The sequence below is a fragment of the Stegostoma tigrinum genome, chromosome 7, assembly GCF_030684315.1.
Source record: "Stegostoma tigrinum isolate sSteTig4 chromosome 7, sSteTig4.hap1, whole genome shotgun sequence".
Classification (NCBI taxonomy): Eukaryota; Metazoa; Chordata; class Chondrichthyes; order Orectolobiformes; family Stegostomatidae; genus Stegostoma; species Stegostoma tigrinum.
The window spans coordinates 17,513,858-17,535,893 of record NC_081360.1 but is presented as its reverse complement, the minus strand read 5'-3'; the positions used below and the strand labels follow the sequence as shown (position 1 = coordinate 17,535,893).

The 22,036-nt window shown below is 40.0% G+C and overlaps 1 protein-coding gene across 12 annotated transcripts in view; it reads left to right on the top strand.

The window, feature by feature from the left end:
• Positions 1–22,036, top strand: part of LOC125454484 (double-stranded RNA-specific editase 1-like) — a 295,752-nt gene that overhangs the window by 149,589 nt on the left and 124,127 nt on the right. For 7 of the 12 annotated variants that reach the window (XM_048535311.2, XM_048535321.2, XM_048535320.2 and 4 more), the window contains one exon: positions 2,008–2,034. The exons of the other annotated variants lie outside the window; for them this stretch is intronic. In XM_048535311.2, coding sequence (XP_048391268.1) covers positions 2,008–2,034 — 27 coding nt within the window. The remainder of the gene's footprint in view (positions 1–2,007; positions 2,035–22,036) is intronic. 12 annotated transcript variants of the gene reach the window in all.

Below are 22,036 nucleotides of genomic sequence, written 5' to 3'. Positions count from 1 at the left end.
TTACAGCACAGTACAGGCCCTTCGGCCCTCGATGTTGTGCCGACCTGTCATACCGATCTTAAGCCCATCTAACCTACACTATTCCATGTACATCCATATGCTTGTCCAATGACGACTTCAATGTACCTAAAGTTGGCGAATCTAGTTTTGTTCGAAGAGTCAGTGTTGTCAAAGCTGATGACCCCATCACAACCCCACAGAAAAATGAACAAAACCTTGGTGAAAGAACAAGGACTTTGAACCAACTGCTTTTCAAAGAGCTAGTACAGACTCACTGGCTAAGTGGCCTGTTGAACAATGCTATTTTATGATTCATAATCTTCAGTGATCGTAGATTGGGAAATTTGATGTCAAAATGTCTGTGTAATAAAATCTAAGTTGGATTTGTTCAGTCACTGAAAATCAGTAGGTCTGTCGTTTATCCCATCCCCAACATGGTACTAACTGTAATGTTATTACAAACAGCCTATCTTCCAACTCACCGTGAAATCCACTGCCTGTTGTTGTTCCTTATTACTGATTGGAGCTGAGTACTGAAATGATTGAATTCACACATAAATGGAAACAAATAACATACTAAGTGGAATTTAGTGTTTATAAATTAAACAATCATTTATTCAAATAATATTTTCAATTTTTCAGTTGAGTGTTTTAAATTGTTAGGTAAAAATTATTTCATTATCTGCTTTTGCATACAATATAATTTGCATGTTCCCTTCTCTGTTGGACAAAATCAAAAGCAAATAAACCTATTCCCTCTTTTATTTGTAAGTGAACTAAAAACCAGATCACATTCCCTGTTGTGGTTGAGGCTGTTTCTGGGTCTAAAATTGTTCATGACTTTACACTTCTTTTTTAAAAAAAAGAATGTTCTGAAGTTGCATGTGCTGCTTTATGTGTAGACCAATAATTTAAATGACCAATGCAATGTACTTTTCAGGAAAACATTATTATAATGTAGTCCTTTAATTCTTCATGGTAGTATGATAAAAGCAAATAAATCATAGATTTTTTTCATAGAATCCCTACAGTATGGAAACAGGCCCTTCGGCTCAACAAATCCACACCGAACCTCAGAGCATCTCACCCAGACCCATCCCCCTATAACCCCTACACCTCCCTGAACACTATGGGTAATTTAGTATGGCCAGTCCACCTAATCTGCACATCTTTGGACTGTGGGTGGAAACCGGAGTAGTGGGAGGAAACCCACTCAGACAAAGGGAGAATATGCACACTCCACACAGACAGTCGCCCGAGGCTGGAATCGAACCCGGGTCCCTGGTGCTGTGAGGCAGCAGTGCTGACCACTGTGCCACCCCTCATGCCAAAACTTGTTGACTTGCTGATTAGGCATCAGCTGAAATATCATTGACAATTCTAGAAACACGCTTCAGAAAAATGTAAAGACTTCGAAAAGGGTGTGGATGAGGTTTGCCACTACATTATCAGGGTTGAGGGACCACCATCATTCATAGGAGAGACTTAAAAAGATAGGACTATTTGTGTTGTCATAAAGGTTAAGACGTGACCTTGTAAAGGTTTTCAAAATGACAAGAAATTTTGATAAGAGTCAATAGATGGGAAATAAGTGCCTGTGGTGACTTGGTCATGAATTCAAAATCATTGACAAAAGATCCAAAGGGACGTTGAAAACCTTTTTCATTGAAATTTTAGGGTTGGGAATGCTCTATCTGAAAATTCGGTGGAAATCAATTCTGTGAATTATCTGGAAAGGCAGTTATTTGGGGATGAGGAACTAGCAAGATTCCAGATAAAAAGGTGAATATTTGGGGCATGGCGCAATAGTTCTTTCAGAACTTGCACAGACATGAAGGGCCAAATGGCCGCTCTCCTGTTCTGTTGATTTCTAAATCGTGTAACAGACTCACCATTTCCAAATAAACAGAGTATTACCCAAATTTTAAGTAACAGTGGGAGGAGCTTATCCTAATTTTCTGCTTGTACGTTAAATGCTAATTGTTCTTTTGTTGACCTTTCTTTTAGGAAGCCGAAACAAATCTGTGGCTGAAGGTATGTAGTGACAAATGTATTTAAACCTTGTGCTGTTTCATGTCTTGATTTTTCTTGACAAATTATTGCTGTTTTAGCTATTGATGGGGAAAACATAGTTATCCAGTTTGGAAAGCTGTTTGACATTCTGTTATGCTGCCAGACTTGATGGGTTTTTCCCTGCAATTTCTGCTTTTGTTTCTGATTTCTAGCATTTGCAGTTCTTCGTTTTTTTTAAATGGCCTTCTGTTGTACGAGTGGACCAATAGATGATTATGTTTAGCTCCTTTTTGGGTATGAATACCCTAGGGCTGGAGTTAATGCATTGTTTGGGACATTATTCAGATGGAAAATTGTTCGCCAGATTGTAGTCTGCCTGCTTTGGTGGATGCAGATTCATCTGATTTATCATGAGGTGGCAAACTGACAAGGTGCTATTAGATGTTATGCACATGGCTACTGAGCTCTGGAGGAATGGGTAAAGGAAAACACAGAAGGGGAGAGCCAAAGGCAAAGCCACAGACAAGACTGTTCTGCAACATCTTCAAGATGTGAATCGGATTGAAGTCCATAGCTTGCAATGGAGGAGTGAGTAATAATCCAGTGACAAAATGTCTGGACATATTGAAGAGGATAATGTCAGGCAAAACTCAGACTAAACGTGGCAAAATATTTTAACGTGAGGGTAAAAATGTTTAAGCCCATTACTGAGGGTGTTGAAACCAGTAGACTCTGGCAGTGATGCAGCTGATGACTGTGGGAGAAGGCACTGGTCACGTGAGTAAGTGATGTAAAATTGGCGAAACAGTGATGTGTTTATTCAGTGAAAATTTATGTTAGAATCTGCTCAGCAGGGGATAATATCATTCCTCCTAGCCTGATCAGAAGTTTCCAACATCCACACCAGTGTTAGAAATGGAAGCCTCTTTAAGAATGAAGCAGAAGACATTCCTAATCGATCTGTTTAAAGATGTTATTACACACCTCTGGAACGGGTGGGACTTGAAACTGGCCTTCTAAGCCAGAAGCAAGGGTACAGCCATTGCACCACAGGAGCCTGAAAAATCAATTAGAACATCTCCAGAGTTGATTGAGGTTAGGTGATGCTCGCTGGACTTTGTCTGAGGGCAGTTGTCTAATGACCCTGCCTTTGTGCTTTTAAAGACAAAACTGGATTTAAGTCCACCCTGCATCAGATATATGTAACAAAGCTGAATAGGTCTAAAAATGTGAATAACTGGTTTGCTGTACAAAAGAGCTGGGTTCTTCTGCCTTTCTCTTGTTTGGCTACTTTCATACCCGTCTGTACTCGAAGAGGGAGCATGTGGTTCGGATACAGTGTTCAAAGTAAGTTTGAAACCATACTATAGGAGGTCATGATGCTGTTGTCAGAATTCAAAGCCGTTCAGAAGTCCAAGTATTGTTCCAGCAAGAGGGGTGTGCAGTAATCAAGACTTAAGCAATGACATTGGATTTGAGGGAGAAGTAACATGAGCCTCGCATGTTTTATCTCTCAGAATCAGGAACATCCAGTTTAGACACACGTATAGCTTTCTAGGGCAGTTTTAGAGTCTGCGTTTTCTGACCAGATAATAGTTAGTTCTCCACTTGTTTTCATTCAAACTTTGTTAGCAAAATCAGGAATGCCTTTTAAATTCATTCCAACAAGAATTTGATCTGTAATTTTTTGAAGTTTATTTTAAAGAAAGTGTTACTACACTTGGGTCAAAACAAATAACAATATAAAGGATGGTGTTACAAAATTAAGTTCAAAACACAGCAGGGTAGCACATGCGCAGTTGTATTTGTATTTGTATTGTAGGTTCAGAAGATGTTAGGATAAAAAGATGCTGGGAGCAGTTTAACATGCAAGCAAGGAAATTGATGCCAGCACATGAGCAATTGATGGTCAGGCCCCACCAGCTGTCATGTCACATTGAATGTCCTTGAAGTGATATCCTTTCAGTTCGGTATATTCTCACGAGTAACTTGCTGGCCAAACAAAAGCGCCAGACTATAACTTGAAACCTGCTGAGTGTTGTAATCGTTGTCACCTCGGCCATCACTCCAATTTCTGCCTCAAGCTTTCACTGCAAAATGTTGTTAAGACTCTGTAGTCAGCAAGTACAGTTCCCATCCGTTATAGTGGGTGCGTTCATCCTAAATTATATGTCTTTTGTGTATGAAGGTTGGTATTACCCTTTTGTGCAACAGGGTTAATTAATGACTCTAAAATTGTGTAAAACTGTACAATACTGTATCATCATGTATTCCTGAGCAATAGAGTGAAACAGTTTTATGTAAAAATGTCTCACACAGTAGCTGACTTTGTGATCAGAGCTGCTTTTTATACACTTCTTTTTGGAGCTGGTTGATAAATTATGACAAATTTGATATGATATTTGGACACTCAACATAAAAGGAGGAATTCTAAAGCTGAAGTTGAATTTCAAAATATATTTCAGCAACTCAGCTTCATACCAGTTCAAAATTGATAGCTGTTAGCAGTGGACCAGCTGCCAACTCAGTTTGTTTTTGGTAGAACCAACTTGGCTTTATGTTGGAATTCTTTTTTCAGGCTGTGAAGTCTCACTTTGTCTCACAAAGCTGGCATAATGTGTTCTGACTTTGAGTTAACTAGAGTGGCATTTTGGCATGTTGTTTGTTCCAATTGCTGAAATCATCACAGTTTTCCTTCTATTTTTGTCATTTTTTGGTTGGAACTGTAAGTTGAAATTAAGAATTGAACTTTGAACAACAGTTTATTTTGAAGAAGAGGAGAACAAAGGCAGATTTCTTTTTTATGCATCATAGAGATTTAGAGCAGATGAAAAGACCCTGAGCTCATTGAGTCTGCATCAGTCAAAAACTACTGCCAAATATTCTAAATAACCAAGTGTGGAGCTGGATGAACACAGCAGGCCAAGCAGCATCTCAGGAGCACAAAAGCTGCCGTTTCGGGCCTAGACTCTTCATCAGAAAAGGGGCTTGGGGAGAGGGTTTTGAAATAAATAGGGAGAGAGGGGGAGGCGGTCAAGAGAGTCGCAGTGGGAGAGAGATCCCCTGAGGTTTCTCCAGAGGGAGGAGGGTAGGACAAACCTCAGGGGATCTCTCTCCCACTGTCTCTCTCTTGTCCGCCTTCCGACCCTCCCTATTTATTTCAAAACCCTCTCCCCATCCCCTTTTTCTGATGAAGGGTCTAGGCCCGAAACGTCAGCTTTTGTGCTCCTAAGATGCTACTTGGCCTGCTGTGTTCATCCACCTCCACATTTTGTTATTTTGGATTCTCTAGCATCTGCACTTCCCATTATCGCCAAATATTCTAATCCCGTTTTTCAGCACTTGGCCTATATGCCTTCACATCGCAAGTACACATCTAAAGACTTCTTAAATGTTAAGAGGGTTTCTGCCTGTTCCACCCATGTAAGCAGAGGGTTTCCGATTCTCAGCACCATTTGGGTGAAAAGCTTTTTCCTCAAATCCCCTCTAAACTTCTTACCCCTTGCCTCAACTCTGTGCCCCCAGCTATTGATCCCTGCATCAAGGGCAAAAGTTTGTTCCCTTCTACCCAGTCAGTGCCCCTCAGAAATTTTATACATCTCAATCATGTCCTCCCTCAGTTTGTTCTGCTCCAATGAAAACAAATCTAGTCTATTAAGTTTTTTGTCAGAACTAAAATTCTCTGGACCAGGCAACATCTGGTAAATCTCCTCTGCGCCCTTTCCAGCACTGTCATATCCTTCCTATAATGTGGATTCCAGAACTGCACAAAGAACTGCTGCTGTGGCATAATCTCCTTGCCCTTAATCTCTGACCTTCAGCTAATAAAGGCATGTATCCCATATGCTTGCTTAATCACTTTATCTACCTGTGCCTTTACCTGAAAAGAGTGGTGTACAATGGCTCCAAGCCCCTTCTGATCTTCTGTGCTTGTCAGGATTGTACTGTTCATCATGTGTTCTCTTGCCTTGTTTTTATGCCCAAGTGCATCAACTCTCACTCATCTGGATTGAATTCCATTTGCCACTGATCTGCTCATTGCTATCATCCTGCAATCTAAGGTCATCCTTGTCACTGTTAAGCACTCCATCAATTTTTATATCATCGCGAATGTATCGGTAACACTCTTACTTTCAAGCCTAAATAGTTTTTCAGATAACAGACAGGGCACCAACTCTGATCTTTGTGGAACCCTACTGGACACTGCCTACTAGTCACAAAACACCCCTCAACCATCACCCTCTGCTTTCTGCCACTCAGCCAATTCTGTATCCAATTAGGCACAGTTCCTTGGTAGGTATGGGTTCTTATCAACCAAACACAGACAGTGTTGATCAACAAGAGACAATATCAAGCAGGAACTGGTTCTAACTGAATTTGGAAGGAGGCGCTGTGGAGACATCCAGAGATGGTGTTGCTTGGCTTTGCGCTCTTTCTATTTTCTCTTCGGCTATTAAATTGCTGAATGTTCTGCAAAAGGAATCTTAGCCTGTCAGAATTAAGTAAATATTTCTGTAAGCCTTTTGAGCTGTTTGTATTAACCAATACTTTGGAATTCAAACAAAATATACAGTTCTATTTTCCTGTGAACAATCCATTGGCTAAGGATTTTGCAAAAGCCTCATGTCCATCATTTGAAATTGGTTGTTGAACTGGGAAATTGCGGGTGTTTTTTCTGTTTTATTTCATCCTTTAACTGTTTGTGCCTGTTTGTCAGTTTGTGTGTGGGGGTTTTTTGAACAAGAATGTGTTTTAGAATTTTATTAGATGACCTTTGTTTATCTATGTTTTGCTACAGTTGCATTACTAGTAGTAAATTGTTAATTTGTGATTATGATCTAAACTCGATGTCCAAGATCTGTTATTTGTAACTCCTGATTAGGAATAACTGGGCAATTCGGAGGCCTTTGTTTTAATTTCATGGGGTTGCAAATCCAGTGATGGTGAGTCTGGTTTGGTTTGGTCTGTTTTGGTTTGGTTTGATTTGATTTGGCTTGGCTTGCCACCCCTGTGTCATAAAACAATGAAGTCGTTTGGAGTTTATGTTAATGTGTAAGCTTGAAACGGAAGACATTTTAAGAGGAAGGTAATTGTTTTGAGATTAAAATCCCCAACAATTTTTAACTGCCCGACCAATCTGAAGGATGTTTTGACCTTCAGCGGAAACCTAGTTTTTGCGTTCCAGATAATTGTCAGAGGTATTAGATTTCTCTAAGGAGTACAGCGCTTTACACAAGGAACTTGTTAGAGTTCCTCATTTTAAAGCTGACTAATTCCTTTTAACATCTCACTGTTGTGGTCAGGCACATTTGTGAGAATGGAAAATGTTTTTTGAAAAGCCAATATTGTGGATGCCATAATTGGACCATAACCTTAAGTTTTAATTGAGGAATTATAAACGATGTACTTCAAGATACATAATGGACCTCAGCTGTTGCAAAGCAGAAGTTTTTTAAGTTCACAGTAAACTATTGTATCATGAAGAGATGTGTGGTATTCAAGTGAAAGTAAATACAAGTCCTAAAAGGATCATTTAAAATTATACTAGACTCTACCTATGATCCGTTGAGCTTAACACTATGCTGGTATTTACCATTTTTTACAATTTTCTTTTTCTCTTTCTCCCTCACCACTGCCCACATCCTCCCTGTGTGGATCTTTGCAGTGACAATACCCTCTCCCAGCCTAACAGATCTGTATAAACTGTAATTGCTTTTGCAGGTGTGTCAGTCACCCCAGACATCCTTAGATGCTCACCTAATCACCCAATCATAAGATTCTGCGAATGCATGTGACATTTGTTTGATCTCTTCTCTAACATTAATTTTAAAAAGTGAAATGTCTAAGAGCCATTTCCATATGTTTTCAAATTAAAATAAATGTTAAAGAAAGAAAATACTTTGTAAATGAGTAAACTTAATGAATTGGGCAACCTGCGTCATGCTTATCAGGGGTTTGTTTGTGTTTGTGAGGAGTAGCCTGCTATTAATCACATTCTGCTGTAAATGATTTATCTCTGCCCAGAGGCTGGTGGTGCCCTCTACATACAGTTATGTATTTCAAGCATATTTCCGCATGAATTGGCACATTGCCTTGGGTGCTTCATTAAAGGGCAAAAAAAATTTGATAAGGCTGTCAGCTCTTCAGAAATCAGACTTTGGAATAACCAATGATAGAAGGCAAATAAAACAACAGAAGAATGTGGTTTTTATTAAAAGGTAACAAATGAGGTTCCAAGTACCAAGTTTCTGCAAGACAAGATGTGGAAGACTATTTACATTGAAAGCTGCACCAGGCAGTCGAGTTTCTTGCCTTCGGGCACTGATGTTTGTCATTTATAATTAGATATCTTCTAGGGTGCTGTATGAAGTATGAAATAACTCACTTCAGTCTGATCACTTTTAGTTCTTGAAATTGATTCTTTACTTCATGCTATTTTAGTGGACTTTGTAAATACTATAAATATAAATTCAATGGCATTTCTGTGAATTAGTAACTCATGATGTCCTATTTGGTCTATTTAAACTAAAAACAACTTGTAGTTAACCCTATAGTGAGAGCCATGCAGCATCCTGAAACTCAAAATATTCAAGTCAGCTAGTTAAATAGCGAGTAAAGTGAATTCTGACCAAACTGAAGCTAACCCCTGGGTGCTAAATTATGGTTATTGAAAGTAATAGTTTAAAAAATAGTTTCTGATGTTGAGGATTAATTGGGTTTATTTGTAGGAATGACTTTTGTCTTTTAAAAACCTACATACATTGACGGAATACCATCTGTTCATTTGCACTTGTCATTGGAAGCTTCAGATATTATTGCAAGTAAACAATCAAATGTTTTGTACTTAATGACTCCAGCCAAGCTATGCAGTTATTTCGAATTCTAACTAATTTGGGTCTGTGCTCACTTTCTAAGACAAGATTATTCTTGGAAATTGTACCACCTAATTTTGTTTTGTTGATACAAGTGAGCCTGAAAACAGTGAAAATCCATCCATAGAGTATATTTATCCCAAGGTGAAGCTCATGAGATTTGTGAGACTCTGATGATCACTGAAGATTGTATTAAAATTGGAGAGGTATCATTGGAATGGGAGCTAGCTAATGTGTAGTTATGACGAATGTGATACATGTTACTACCAACTCATTAATTCTTTGTGAAATTACACGATTGGTAATCAGCAGTAAAGTTAAAGATAATATTGTAAACTGCAGTTGAGATTGCGTTAAAAGGGGAAGATCCTGCCTAGATCTATTTTTGGATGAATCAAGCCAAATGCTGTTTATAAACCCTTCAGTGTAATGTATCTGGAATTTCCAAGAGATTTCACTCAGTTTTACATGCAGTCATGGAGTCTCAGTTAAGTCTTTGAAATGCTTAAGAATTTTTTTTTAACATTGGAAAACAAAGGGCACTTGTCTGAGGAGTTGGTTGTATTTAACATGATGCCCAAGGGAACAATGTTAGGAGCATTACTATTGAAATTTCCTGGTATCAGTCTTGGAAATGAGTTTGCTCAGATGATCAGGGATGTTCATTGATCAATAAATACTGGTTTGAAATGCTCGAGACTTTACATCATTCTTGTACGAAAGTCTCTTTGATTGAAGTTTTGTTAATTTGTGGTTGAGTAGAGAAACTCTAGATCTAATCTCTGCATTCTCTAAGCTGAATGTCATTAGTGTGGGCCACTTGAACTGTTTCTAAACTGTTCAGATTTCACCCTCCAATATATTATGTGGCCTATAGTATTTACCTTTTTATGCTCCTTTGCAACTCCATAAAAATATTTGTAACTTTCCTATGTGTACTATCTCAAAAACTATTTTGCATTCAGTGCTGTAATCCATATTTAGTTCTACATTCTGAATGCATTCTGAATTGTTTTCTGTCCTACCAAATGTGATTTAATGAGCCATGTAGATAGTGTTATGCACTGACAGAATTTTTGAAGATAACCTGCTGTACTCTGCGTACGATAATAGAGTCCATGCTGGCTCGTGGTCAAAACCATCAATTGCATTTGGACGAAGATGGTCAGTTTCTTGCGGTTTCAGAGAAATTTGTCTGATTAATTTTGAATAATTTCACATTTACTTCTAACAGCACTCAGTTTAAGAGAAGTATGAAGCAATGTTCTGCTTGATTAAACATTTTCCCCTATATCTGACTTTTACACACATTAATTTCCTGCTTCTGTACTTTGGGGAAGTATTTCAATATTTCTGCTGTAGGGCATAATCAAGGGTAAGTAGAGTTGATTATATCAGAAAGATCACCTTGGAGGGGAACAAAACGACGTGATGCATTTCACGTTCCATGTTCCATGCATGTTCCATGTGCGATCATACACCTGCTATCCCACTGTGCACTTGCCCGGATTTGCCTGAAGTCATCAAATCTTTCAAAGACTTGATCAGGTGAAAGTAAGACATTTGGTAAAGCTGTACATCCATTTCCACTACTTGGAAAACATTTAGATAGAAGCACAGAAGAAAATTCATTCAACTAAACTGTTTTTGTGAAACATTACCTTCATAGTATCCAACAATGGGGTATGCCAATATAGCATTATGGTTGCAAAACTGAAGAATTTATTGAGACCCTATTCATTTTGAAACTATCCTTGTTGTGCTCTTCTGTATAATTTAAATAGACCAATTGCATTACAAGAGTAATGAAATGCTAATAGGGTTGTTTATTTGAAGCTACAAGTATGTACATATAGGGTTAACAGAGAGACTGTGTAATACATATCTGCTAACTGCTGGTGCAGATATTTATTCATAAACCTGTCTAAGAGTTGTTTTGACATAGCTCTGGAGTAGATAGGACTTGAACCCAGGCTTCCTGCCTCAGAGGTATGAACACTGCCACTACACTACAAGAGCCCTAAGCTAATAAAGTGTGAAGCTGGATAAACACAGCAGGCCAAGCAGCATCTCAGGAGCACAAAAGCTGAAGTTTACCTTTGAAGCTATCAAACTATTATATGGCGGCAAAAGAAGATGTCATTGACTCGGATATTTCAGTGGTCCAAGATGGTGGCGCAGTACAAATTGCAGTTGTGTATTGAAACTATGCAGGATCATTAATGCAGCTAACTCTAGGAATGGCTTCGGAAGTTGAAGATTCTGGAATTCCCTGAAAACTGCCTGTAAAATTGGACTCCATTTGTATTTCACTTCACTTAATCTTAATCACTGTCCAAAAAAAGTCAAAAGATTAAAAACCTCTTGGGCAAATATTAACCGGTTACTCCAATATCACCATAGTCCCTGGGCATTTTTGAGATTCAAATATGTGATGAGGGCATCACTGGCTGGGCCAGCATTTATGTTCATCTCCAGTTGCCCAGAGGGCAGTTAAGGGTAAACCACAATGCTGTGTGTTTGGAGTCACATGTAAGTTAAATCAGATAAAGACAACAGATTTCTTTTCCTAAAAGGCATTGGTGAATTGGATGCGTTTTTCCAACAACCGACGCTGTTACCCAGTTATCATTAGACTCCTAATTCCAGTTTTTATTGAATTAAAATTCCTGCCATGTGGGATTCAAACCTGGAACCCCACAATATTGCTTGCATTTCTAGCTTAATAGTCTAGTGATAATACTATTCGGCCACCATCACCCCGAACTGGACACTCCTCCACCTGCCTGCCACATTGGTCACCCCTCACCACTCCCAAATATGACCCAATAATCTCTATCTGGCTCCCAGCTTACTCAAGTGCTCATCCCCTTAGCTTGCATTGAATCCATTTGGCACTGGTACGGCAGCACTGAGGTTACACAAGTACCCTTTCATAGCCTGCCAAAGTGTTGGCCTACAGAATCTGGCACTCACTACTGTTGGGGGGGGAAAAGGCTGTGGAGTTTTGATTGTCATCTTTGTTGCTGGATTCCAAGATTGCTGAAGACCCCTGACCAGGGACCTCCAGCAAGCAAGTCATAAGATAAGTGAAGTCAAACCAATTATTGCAGTTCTTTGAGCCCACTTGTAGTAGTCCTTCCATGCTGTAACCTTTTCGATTATGAGTTAGTCAAAGAGGTGTTTTAGAAATTCTTTTATTATGGTAGACGCTATCACGAGTTTATGCTGAATTAAGTTCTAATAACATTAAACCACAATCATACCCTTTGTCTCTGCGTCTGATTGTGATTGATTAATAGTGTTCTGTTGAAAGGAAATAAATTCCACATGGTATATTTGGAAGTGAATCTTTGAGTATTGACCATATTTTGTCTCAATTTTTAAGGTAGCTTTCCAACAAATGTGGAAGTCTTCATTCATAGAGTCATACAGCACAGAAATAGACGTTTCATTCCAACTTGTCCATGCCAACCAGGCACCCCAGTCTGACCTAGTCCCATTTACCTATTTACATTGGCCCATGTCTCTCTAAACCCTTCATATTCATATACTCATCCAGATGCATTTTAAATTAATTGTACCTGCCTCCACCATCTCCTCTGGCAGTTCATTTCATGCACATAGCACCTACTACATGAAAATGTCACCCTTCAGGTCCTACTTAATTCTTTCCCCCCTCAGCTTAAACCTATGCCTGGTAGTTTTGGACTCCCCTACCCTTGGAAAAAGACTTTGAAATTCACCCTATCCATGCCCTTCATGGCTTCCCAAACCCATATAAAGTCACCCCTCGGCCTCTGATGCTCCTGGGGACAAAAGTCCCAGTCTAGTCAGCATCACTGTACTTCAAACCATCTGGTCCCAGCAAGAAATCTCTTGTAAATCTTTTCTGCACCCTGTCAAGTTTAATGCCATCCTTCTTACTGATGGGTGACTAGAATTTAACACAGTATTCTAAAAGTGGCCTCACCAATGTCCTGTATGGCCACAGTGTGATGCCCCGATTCCTGTGCTCAGTACATAGACCAATAAAGTGTCCTGGTTTGCTTTACCAAAATGCAACACCTCACATTTAAACCTCCTGGGCTGATTGGCCCATCTGATTAAGGTCCTATTATACTCTGAGATAATCTTCTTCACTGTCCACTACACCACCTGTTTTGGTGTCATCTGCAAACTTGTTAATCATACCTGCTATATTAACATTCAAATCATTTCTATAAATGACAAAAAACAGTGAACCCAGCACCAGTACTTGTGGCACACTGTTGGTCGCAGGCCTCCAGACCAGAAAGCAACTGTGTACCACCACCCTGAGTCTCCTAACTTCAAACCAGTTTTGTATCCAGTCGCTGGCCCTGGATCCCTTGCGATCTACAAATCTACCATGTAGAACCTTGTCAGATGCTCCAGTGAAGCCCATATAGACAACATCTTGTTCTGCCTTTGTTAATCTACTTTGTCACCTCTTCCATAAACTCATTCAAGTTAATGAGATGAATCATTCCTTGCCTTTCCAAATGAAAGTTGACCCTCTGACTAAGAATCCCCTCCAACAATTTACTCGCAACTGATGCAAGGCTCACTGGTCTATAGTTCCCTGACTTTTCCTTCCAGCCTTTCTTAAATAATCTCGTCACATGAGCCAACCTTAAGTTTTCTCACACCTCATCCATAGCTGTTGATTATACAAATTTTCCTTGCTTCCCACAAAGTTCTGTGAGACACCTGATCAAGTTGCAAGGATTTATCAACCTTTGTATGTTTCAAGACCTCCAGCACCACCTCCTCTTTAAAATGAACTCTTCTCAAGGCAATAAAATGTGAGGCTGGATGAACACAGCAGGCCAAGGAGCATCTCAGGAGCACAAAAGCTGATGTCTTGGGCCTAGACCCTTTATCAGAGAGCTACAGATGAAGGGCCTAGGCCCGAAACGTCAGCTTTTGTGCTCCTGAGATGCTGCTTGGCCTGCTGTGTTCATCCAGCCTCACATTTTATTATCTTGGAATTCTCCAGCATCTGCAGTTCCCATTATCTCTTCTCAAGGCATCATTGTTTACTTCTCCAAGTACCCGAGCTTCCATGTCCTTCTCCACAGTAAATACTGATACACAATATTTGTTTGTTATCTCACCTGCCTCCTTTGGTCCCACAAATAGGCAGTCATCCTTTAGCTATTTAAAATGTTATGAGTTATTTGTACAGCTCTATATATTATTGGCACAAAGTAAACTTGGATAGGAGGCCTCAGAGATAATGGCAAGTGCAGATGCTGGAGAATCCAAGATAACAAAGTGTGAAGCTGGATGAACACAGCAGGCCAAGCAGCATCTCAGGAGCACAAAAGCTGACGTTTCGGGCCTAGACCCTTCATCTGTAGCTCTCTGATAAAGGGTCTAGGCCCAAGACATCAGCTTTTGTGCTCCTGAGATGCTCCTTGGCCTGCTTTCTTCATCCAGCTTCACACTTTGGATAGGAGGCCTAATGCTTTCCGATGGACTGAGAATTTTTCGAGTCATCCTGCATTTTTTTTTTGCAAGATTATTTGGGCCTTGAGGAACATGGCAGCTATTCAGGCTTTGATTTCTTAAAAAAACTTTCACACTGGAGTGTAGGAGCTTAAGAGGTGATTTTATTGCAAATTTATAAAATCACAAGGGGCTTAGATAATGTGAATAGCAAAGGTCTTTTCCCTCGGCTGGGGGAGTTCCAAACTAAGGGGCGTATTTTTCAGGTTAGATTTAGGGGCAGAATTTTCAGAGGGTGGTTTATGTGTGGAATGAACTGCCTAAGGAAGTGGTAGTTGCAGGTACAGTTATGACATTTAGATAGGTACATGAATAAGAAACATTTAGAGAGATATGGACCAAACACACGCAAGTGGGACTAATTCAGTTTGGAATTATGGTTGGCATGGATTGCTTGGACCGAAGGGTCTGTTTCTATGCTGTATGAGTCAATATCTCTAACTTGTCTAGCGGCCCACGTTGTAGTACCTTCCATGGCCACTGCTTTGGCTGGTCATCGATAGTGGCAGCACTGTTGAGCTATTTTTCAACATAGCAGTGCTTACTGTGCCGAATAAACAGTAATTTTGGTGTAAAAATGAGCTCTCTGCTTCCAAAAGTAATCAAACGATTGAATGTTTTGTTTTTACAATGTTCTTTTAGCTGTTAAGAGAGGAAACTATATAAACTCTTCTTCTTTAGCCCAGTCTGCAGGATTTTAAGCTCCCCCAATCTATTGTAGGGACAGCTAGCGGCAGGAATAGATTCTCTGTCATGGTGTTTTGCTTAAAGCTGGACTCCCAGAATCAGCAATTTAATCTCTCTTCCTGAAGCTGCACTGTGTATGATTCTTAGTGTTGAGTTAGCACTTGATTATTGTTCCACTTACACAGTTGTTGTTCTGCGTGTTGTAAAAGCGTTGGGAAGTTTGTAACTTCTCAGTTAAATTTTAAAAGCCATGCTGCCACCACGTTTCAGTCTTCTATTTGACACAATATACAACAGGATTGATAAAACTCTGATGTTAATTTTGAAGATATGGCTATGTACCTGCTGTGTTAACTAGGAGGCTGTTTGGACATTTGACCTCTTGCAGCTCCTCTTGTATGTTGAGTTCAAGTCATGAGTTTACAAGGCAGATCTTGTCTAGGTGGTAATGATTGACAGCTTTTTGTGTTCAATTGGTTACTGCTTGAAGGAATGAATTCCAGATGGTGTACTCGGACGTTGAGTTTCTGTCGAAGGCATTTCAACACCACCATCTCAAGGGCAACTCTGGACGGATCATAAATGCTGACCCTGTCAGTGATGCTAGCATCCAATGAGTGAATTTTAAAATTAATTAATCTTTTTGTGCTAACTGTATTTTGTCTGAATTTTTTAAGGTAATGAAAGGTGAGATAGATTTTTCTCATATGAAGAATCCTGATATTTAATAATCATGGCCAAAAAGGGAACTTTCCCAATTTTTCTTTATAGTTCTCAAATATTCAAAGTGGAATGATTACTTCAGTTCATCATTTATTATGTTATAAAATATTAAGAACGTTCCAATGTCATAGAATTTTTTGAAATTATTGTATGAATTATGAGATTATGTAAGTAGTTTATAAAACTGAGCGATCAAGATGATCAAATTAAGAAATTACCAATTGGTGATCTGTCATTTAGTTGAGGAGAAATCTAATGGTTGGAGAAATCTGCAACCAGCTTTGGAAGATGTTCTACAGCTCTGTAACCAAGCTTATGTTCAGTCATTGCACAATCCAGTTCAGAACATGGCTTAGTTCATGTATCCTCAACCCATTGTTCTTGCAAACATTCCCTATCCATGCTTTACCCCTCTGATCTTTGTCTTTATCTCTTTATTTCCTTTTAGTTTTCTTGACAATGAGAAGTTATTTTCGGTATAACAGTTTTAGTTTTTCTGAAATGTGAAATGTTCCCCAACCTCTTGAAACATCATTGAAGTATCCTTTTTTTTGTAAGGACGTTGACAGACAGCAATGTAAGTCATTGTTTAACTTGAACTGTGAATGCAGAGTGGATTTGGCACAAAATTAACCATTTCATTTGAAGCTGAAAATGAAAAGAAATGCTGTACTTTTACTGATTATGGGGAAGGTATTTTCAGCAATTCATTTGAGGTTTATTCAATTTTTTCGAATAACCAGGGTAAGTGTAGGTTGAAGTGATTCTTGCTGTAATCAGAAATGGTAAAACATCCCATGAATATCGTGAGCTAGTTGTCTCTGAACTAACAGTCACGAATGAGGATGCAGAACCTTGTGAGATGAGAGCCATGGAGGTCCTGCTGATTTTGGCAGCTGGACCTGATCTTGTCATAACTTCTGTTTCCTAACCAGTGGTTTGTTCACAATCAGCAACTTCAGGCCACATCCAGAAAAACTTGAGGACAGTCATGGTTGTTGGATCCCAAGAGTTGTGGCAAGTGGATATTTTCAAAACACTCTGCCCAGAGATGTGATTACACAACACTGGAGAAGTTGAAAAGGGCCTTAACCCGGACTTCCTGGCCCTTGAGGTGCATTGGCCCTCCCAAGTGTTGTGTTAAACTGGGACCAATAGCTATCAGGTGTTCCAAGCCTGGGGCTCTTACCTGACAGCAAATTTAATTTAAAACAGGCTTCCAGTTATGTTCTGGAAGCAAATCACAGTATGTTATTGAAGTGTCCCTCTTCTCTACAGTAGGATACGTGAACTGCTCTTATAGTTAGGCATATGTGCTTTGGGTTGGAAATTTTATCCCCTGTATTTCAGGGTTCAGACTCTCCTCCTGATTTCCTCTCTGTTTGTCATAGGATGTTTATCTCAAGGTCCATGTTTCTGTGTTACAAAGCATCATATAATTGTGAAGTACAGACATTAACTCTGCATGTTTGAATCATGAAAATTCTCCAAGAAGGCAACTTCATTAAAGTGCCTTAACTTTGAAGTGGCCGATATCAGATGCAGAAAGAATTTGCTTTTGTGTCATGCTTTTCACAACCATATAATATATCAAACTGTTTTGCAGTGTTATGATCTCAGCAGATGTTATTTCTGGGCAAATCAGTTCTAAGACTTAAATCTAGCTGGATAGATTTTTCATTGTTTTAATGATATGCTCTTTCACTGAAACAAAAAAACATGCAATGCTGCAAGCTTCAGACTTAATAAAACAAGTTTATTGCTGTTGTGTCTTAGTTTAAGTATATTGGACCATCTGCTTAAGCTCTCTATGCTTGGTATGAGCAGAATACCACTGGTGTGGCAACGCTTACCCCAGCAGCCCCAGACACACCCGTTTGCACTGTTACTGCTTCAGAAGTGAGATTGGCCTTCCTGGGAGTCAACCAAAGGAAAGTGACGGTGTCCCTGCCCAGCGCTCAGATCTTGTGTGGACCAACTGGCAGAGGTATTCTCTGACATCTTCAGCCTCTCCCTCCCACAGGCTGAAGTCCCCACCTACTTCAAGAAGCCCACCATCGTCCCTGTACCCAAGAAAACACACGCAGTGTGCTTTAATGACTACCGCTCAACAGCTCTGACTTCAGTAATCATGAAGTGGTTTTGAGAGGCTAGTTGTGGTCCACGTCAACTCCAGTCTCCCAACCTGCCTTGAACCCCTGCAGTTTGCCTCCCTCATAACAGGTCCACAGAGGATGCTATATTCCTAGCCCTGCATTCATCCCTTGAACATCTGGACAACAAAGACACCTACGTCAGGCTGCTGTTCATTGACTACACTCTGCCTTCAACACCATTATCCTCTCCAGACTGATGTCAAAACTGAGAGACCTTGGTCTTGGCTCCGACTTCTGCAACTACCTTTCTGACTCTTAGGCCACAGTCAGTGAGGATAGGTCACTGCACCTCATCCACAATAACACTCAACACTAGAGCCCCTCCAAGGATGTGTCCACAGCCCCCTACTGTACTCCTTGTACACCTATGATTGTGTTGCCAAATTCCAAACAAACTGACAACACCATCGTAGTGGGACAGATATCTAAGAATGTGTCAAAATACAGCAGAGAGGTAAAGGGCTTAATGACTTGGTGCAATGCAAACAATCTGTTTCTCGATATTGGCAAAGCTCAAGAACCAAGGGTGATAAATATGGATAAGTAGCATTTTATGGGGGTTCTAGGAGGAAAGGGAAGATATAAGGGCACAAGTTTGAATGCAAAGCACTCTTTCTTTTATCACACTAGGTTGAAATCCATTTGAAGTATTCTGATGAAAACATTGGTGCCTTCGAGTATAAAAGGTTCAGTCATTCAAGTCACTGCATTATTTTTCAGGAGTCACTTATTTTGACATCAGATTGAACTTTGGCCTTTGAATATTTTTTCCTTACCTGTTAAATTGGGTGTAATTCCTTCTTATTCAGTCTTAATATAGGCAAAATCTTCTGGTATGGGAATAATTGTGTTGTACTAATTTGCGGCATCATGGTCAGCACAGACATGGGGGGCTGAAGGGCCTCTTCCTGTGCAGTTATGCTCTATGTTCTGTATTCTATGTGGTGTTCACTTGTAGCTGCCATGCAAAACAATACCATTCAATAGAGCTCAGCAAAGAAGCAGATTGGATTCATTCCATGTGATATCAAAAATGGCTGAGACAATGGATAGTGCAAAGGTGGTAGGCTTTGGACTTGTCGGCATTAGTCCTGAGGAGTTGTGTTTTTAGAATTACTGAATCCCTACCAAGCTATATCAATGCAGCTACTGCACTATCAACTACATGACAATGTGCTAGGTCACCCAGATACATCCAGTGCACAAAAAGTTTGATAAATCTGACTTGGCCAATTATTGCTGTCTGTCTGCTGTCTATCAGCACAATGATGGAAGCTGTTTTTGACAGTGCTAGCAGGTAGCATTTGCTCAGTAATAAGCTGTTCACTGATTCTTCATTTGGCTTCCACCAGGACCAATCAGCTCCTGACCTCATTACAGCCTAGGCCCAAACATGAACGGCGGCATGGTGGCTCAGTGGTTAGTACTGCTGCCTCATAGCGCCAGGGAATTGGGTTCGATTCCCACCTCGGGCGACTGTCTGTGTGGAGTTTGCATGTTCTCACCACGTCTGCATGGGTTTCGTCTGGGTGCTCTGGTTTCCTCCCACAGTCCAAAGATGTGCAGGGTATTGGATTGATCATGCTAAATTGCACATAATGCCCAGGGATGTTTAAGTTAGGTGGGTTAGGCATAGGAATTTCAGGGTTGGGGGAATGGATCTGGGTGGGATGCTCTTCAGAGGGGTGGTGTGGGCCTGTTGGGCCGAATGCCCTGTTTCCACACTGTAGGGATTCTGTGAGGATTCTATGAACTGGATAGTTGAATTCTCAGGGTGAGGAGAAGGAACTACCCTTGACATCAAAGCAGCATTTGATGGAATATGGCATCAAGGAGTCTTTCGAAAGCTGGCTTAATGGGAATTGGGGAGCTGTGGAGGTGATGGGTGGTGTGGGGCTGGGAAGCTGTTGGTTGCAGTCATAGCTAACACAAAGGAAAATGGTTATGTTTATTGTAGGTTGATCCTCTCAGCCAAAAGTACATTCTGCAGGAGTTCCTCAGATGTTATCCTTGGCCTAATTATCTTCAGCTGCTTCATCAATGACTTTCTGAATATCCCAAGGTCAGAAATGGAATATTTACTGATCATTACACAATGTTCAGCACCATTTTTTGACGACTCAGCTATTGAAGCAGTCCATGTTCAAATGCAGCAAGACCTGGACAACATCCAGTCTTGGTCTGAAATGTGGCAAGTTACATCAATGCTCCACAAATGCCAGGCAATGACCATCTCCAATACGAGATAATCTAACCACCAGCCCCACAGCAGCACCTGAAACCTTTCATTATCTTAATAATGTTGCACTTCTCTTTTTTTTAACCCTCATATTTCTCTTGCCTTTTCTGAGAGAGAAATTAATTCCAAGACTTGCATGGTGAAACGATTCCACAGAGGGCAATATCCCATCACCAAATCTCCCTCTATTTACGTGTGAAACATTCTTGATGCTTATCCAGCTCCTTCAGAGCCAGCTCTGAGTGATCAGAACCTCTGACACTCCTGTTTTTGTGTGACAGCTCGGGCTCCCTGATTGGACCAGTTAAATAGCCCCAATCAGGGAACTCATATTCTGTGTGGTCCACTTCGTTACAATCACTACACTTGGTATTTAGGCTGGGCATTGTAGTAGGCCTGGATGACCGTCCCCATAAGAGAGAAGCTAGCTTAAATGTTACTACTCATCTGTTAAGGCCTCGAGTGAAATTGGGCTGTAAGAATATGAGGCAGTTTGTAAAATTATGCTGGAGGATCAGAGTTGAGAACAGGGAGTTTTTAACTTGGATGGATTTGAAACTGGCGTGAAACTGAATGGAGCAGTTATGTCCGTGGATAATTGTAAATTAAGTAAGCACTGGAATAGGGAACAAGGAGATCCTCCAGTCATATGATTGAAGGTAAATTGTAGACTTAACTAGAGGATCATTGTTTCTGAGGTGATGACAACATAAAAGCTCAGCAGCAAAGTTGTGTTGAATTGAGTGTGGGGCTTGAGAGAGGAAGCAAAATACATGTGGTGGAGAATGACAGAGAAGACCAAAAGAGCATGATTAGTGTCAGCAACTGAGGGTTTGTGAATGAACACTGTCAGTGCAAATGCAACAGAAGAACCATTGGAACTGATTTAAACCATTTAGCCCCTCAAGATCTTCAGTTAAATGATGGCTGACATTACTGATACATGATGTGTGCTAGCATTCAGCTTTGATTTTTAACAGTGACTGAAGTTTGCTTGGTGAGTGAAGTTTTTGAGTCCTGTCTGTTGAAAGAGTACTTTGAATCTGTAATATTATTTTGTTGTAATAGATTAAAGTATTAATAAGCATTATTTGTTTGAGGTCAAAACTTTTCCAGACCTTTCAGACTGTCTAAAATTTCTTTAGTCAAATTGAGAAGAGTATAATGACAGATTTGAGTTAAGTCCACATGAAATTGGAACAAGAGTAGGTTGTTTGCTCCCTCAAGCTTACTTCACTATTCAGTACAATCATGGCTCATTCAACAATCCTCAAGTCCACTTTCCTGCCCTTTTGCCCCATAACGCTTGATTCCCCTCCTGATCAAGAGTCTATTTCAGCCTTAAGTATACACCAGGACTGTGCCCCCACAATTCTGTGTGGCAAGGAGTTCCAAAGGAACTCAACCCTCTTAAAGAAATTCCCCCTCATCTCAGTATTAAATTGGTGTCCCTTTTATTCTGAAGTTCTTGGGTACTTGATTCTGTTTCAATTATTCAGTGCTGAATCATTAATCAAATCTGTCACATCAGTGGCTTTTTAAAATAAAATTCTGTGACACTTATGTCAACAAAACAAACATTCTACCATGAATGTCATCACCGATTCTTAGAGTAACAGAAGATGCCAGTTCATCCCTTATTCTCCTGTGACCAGTGAATGTTAATTTGAGAATGGGCTGGGTCACAACTATATCTGAAGAGCTAAATTTTTGAAGTGGACTGTGAAATAACATAATAGGATTTAAGTTATTGATAGCCGTAGAATTGAAGAAGTGATCAGGTTTGTGGTGGTTTAGTGAAGAGGTGTGTCAAC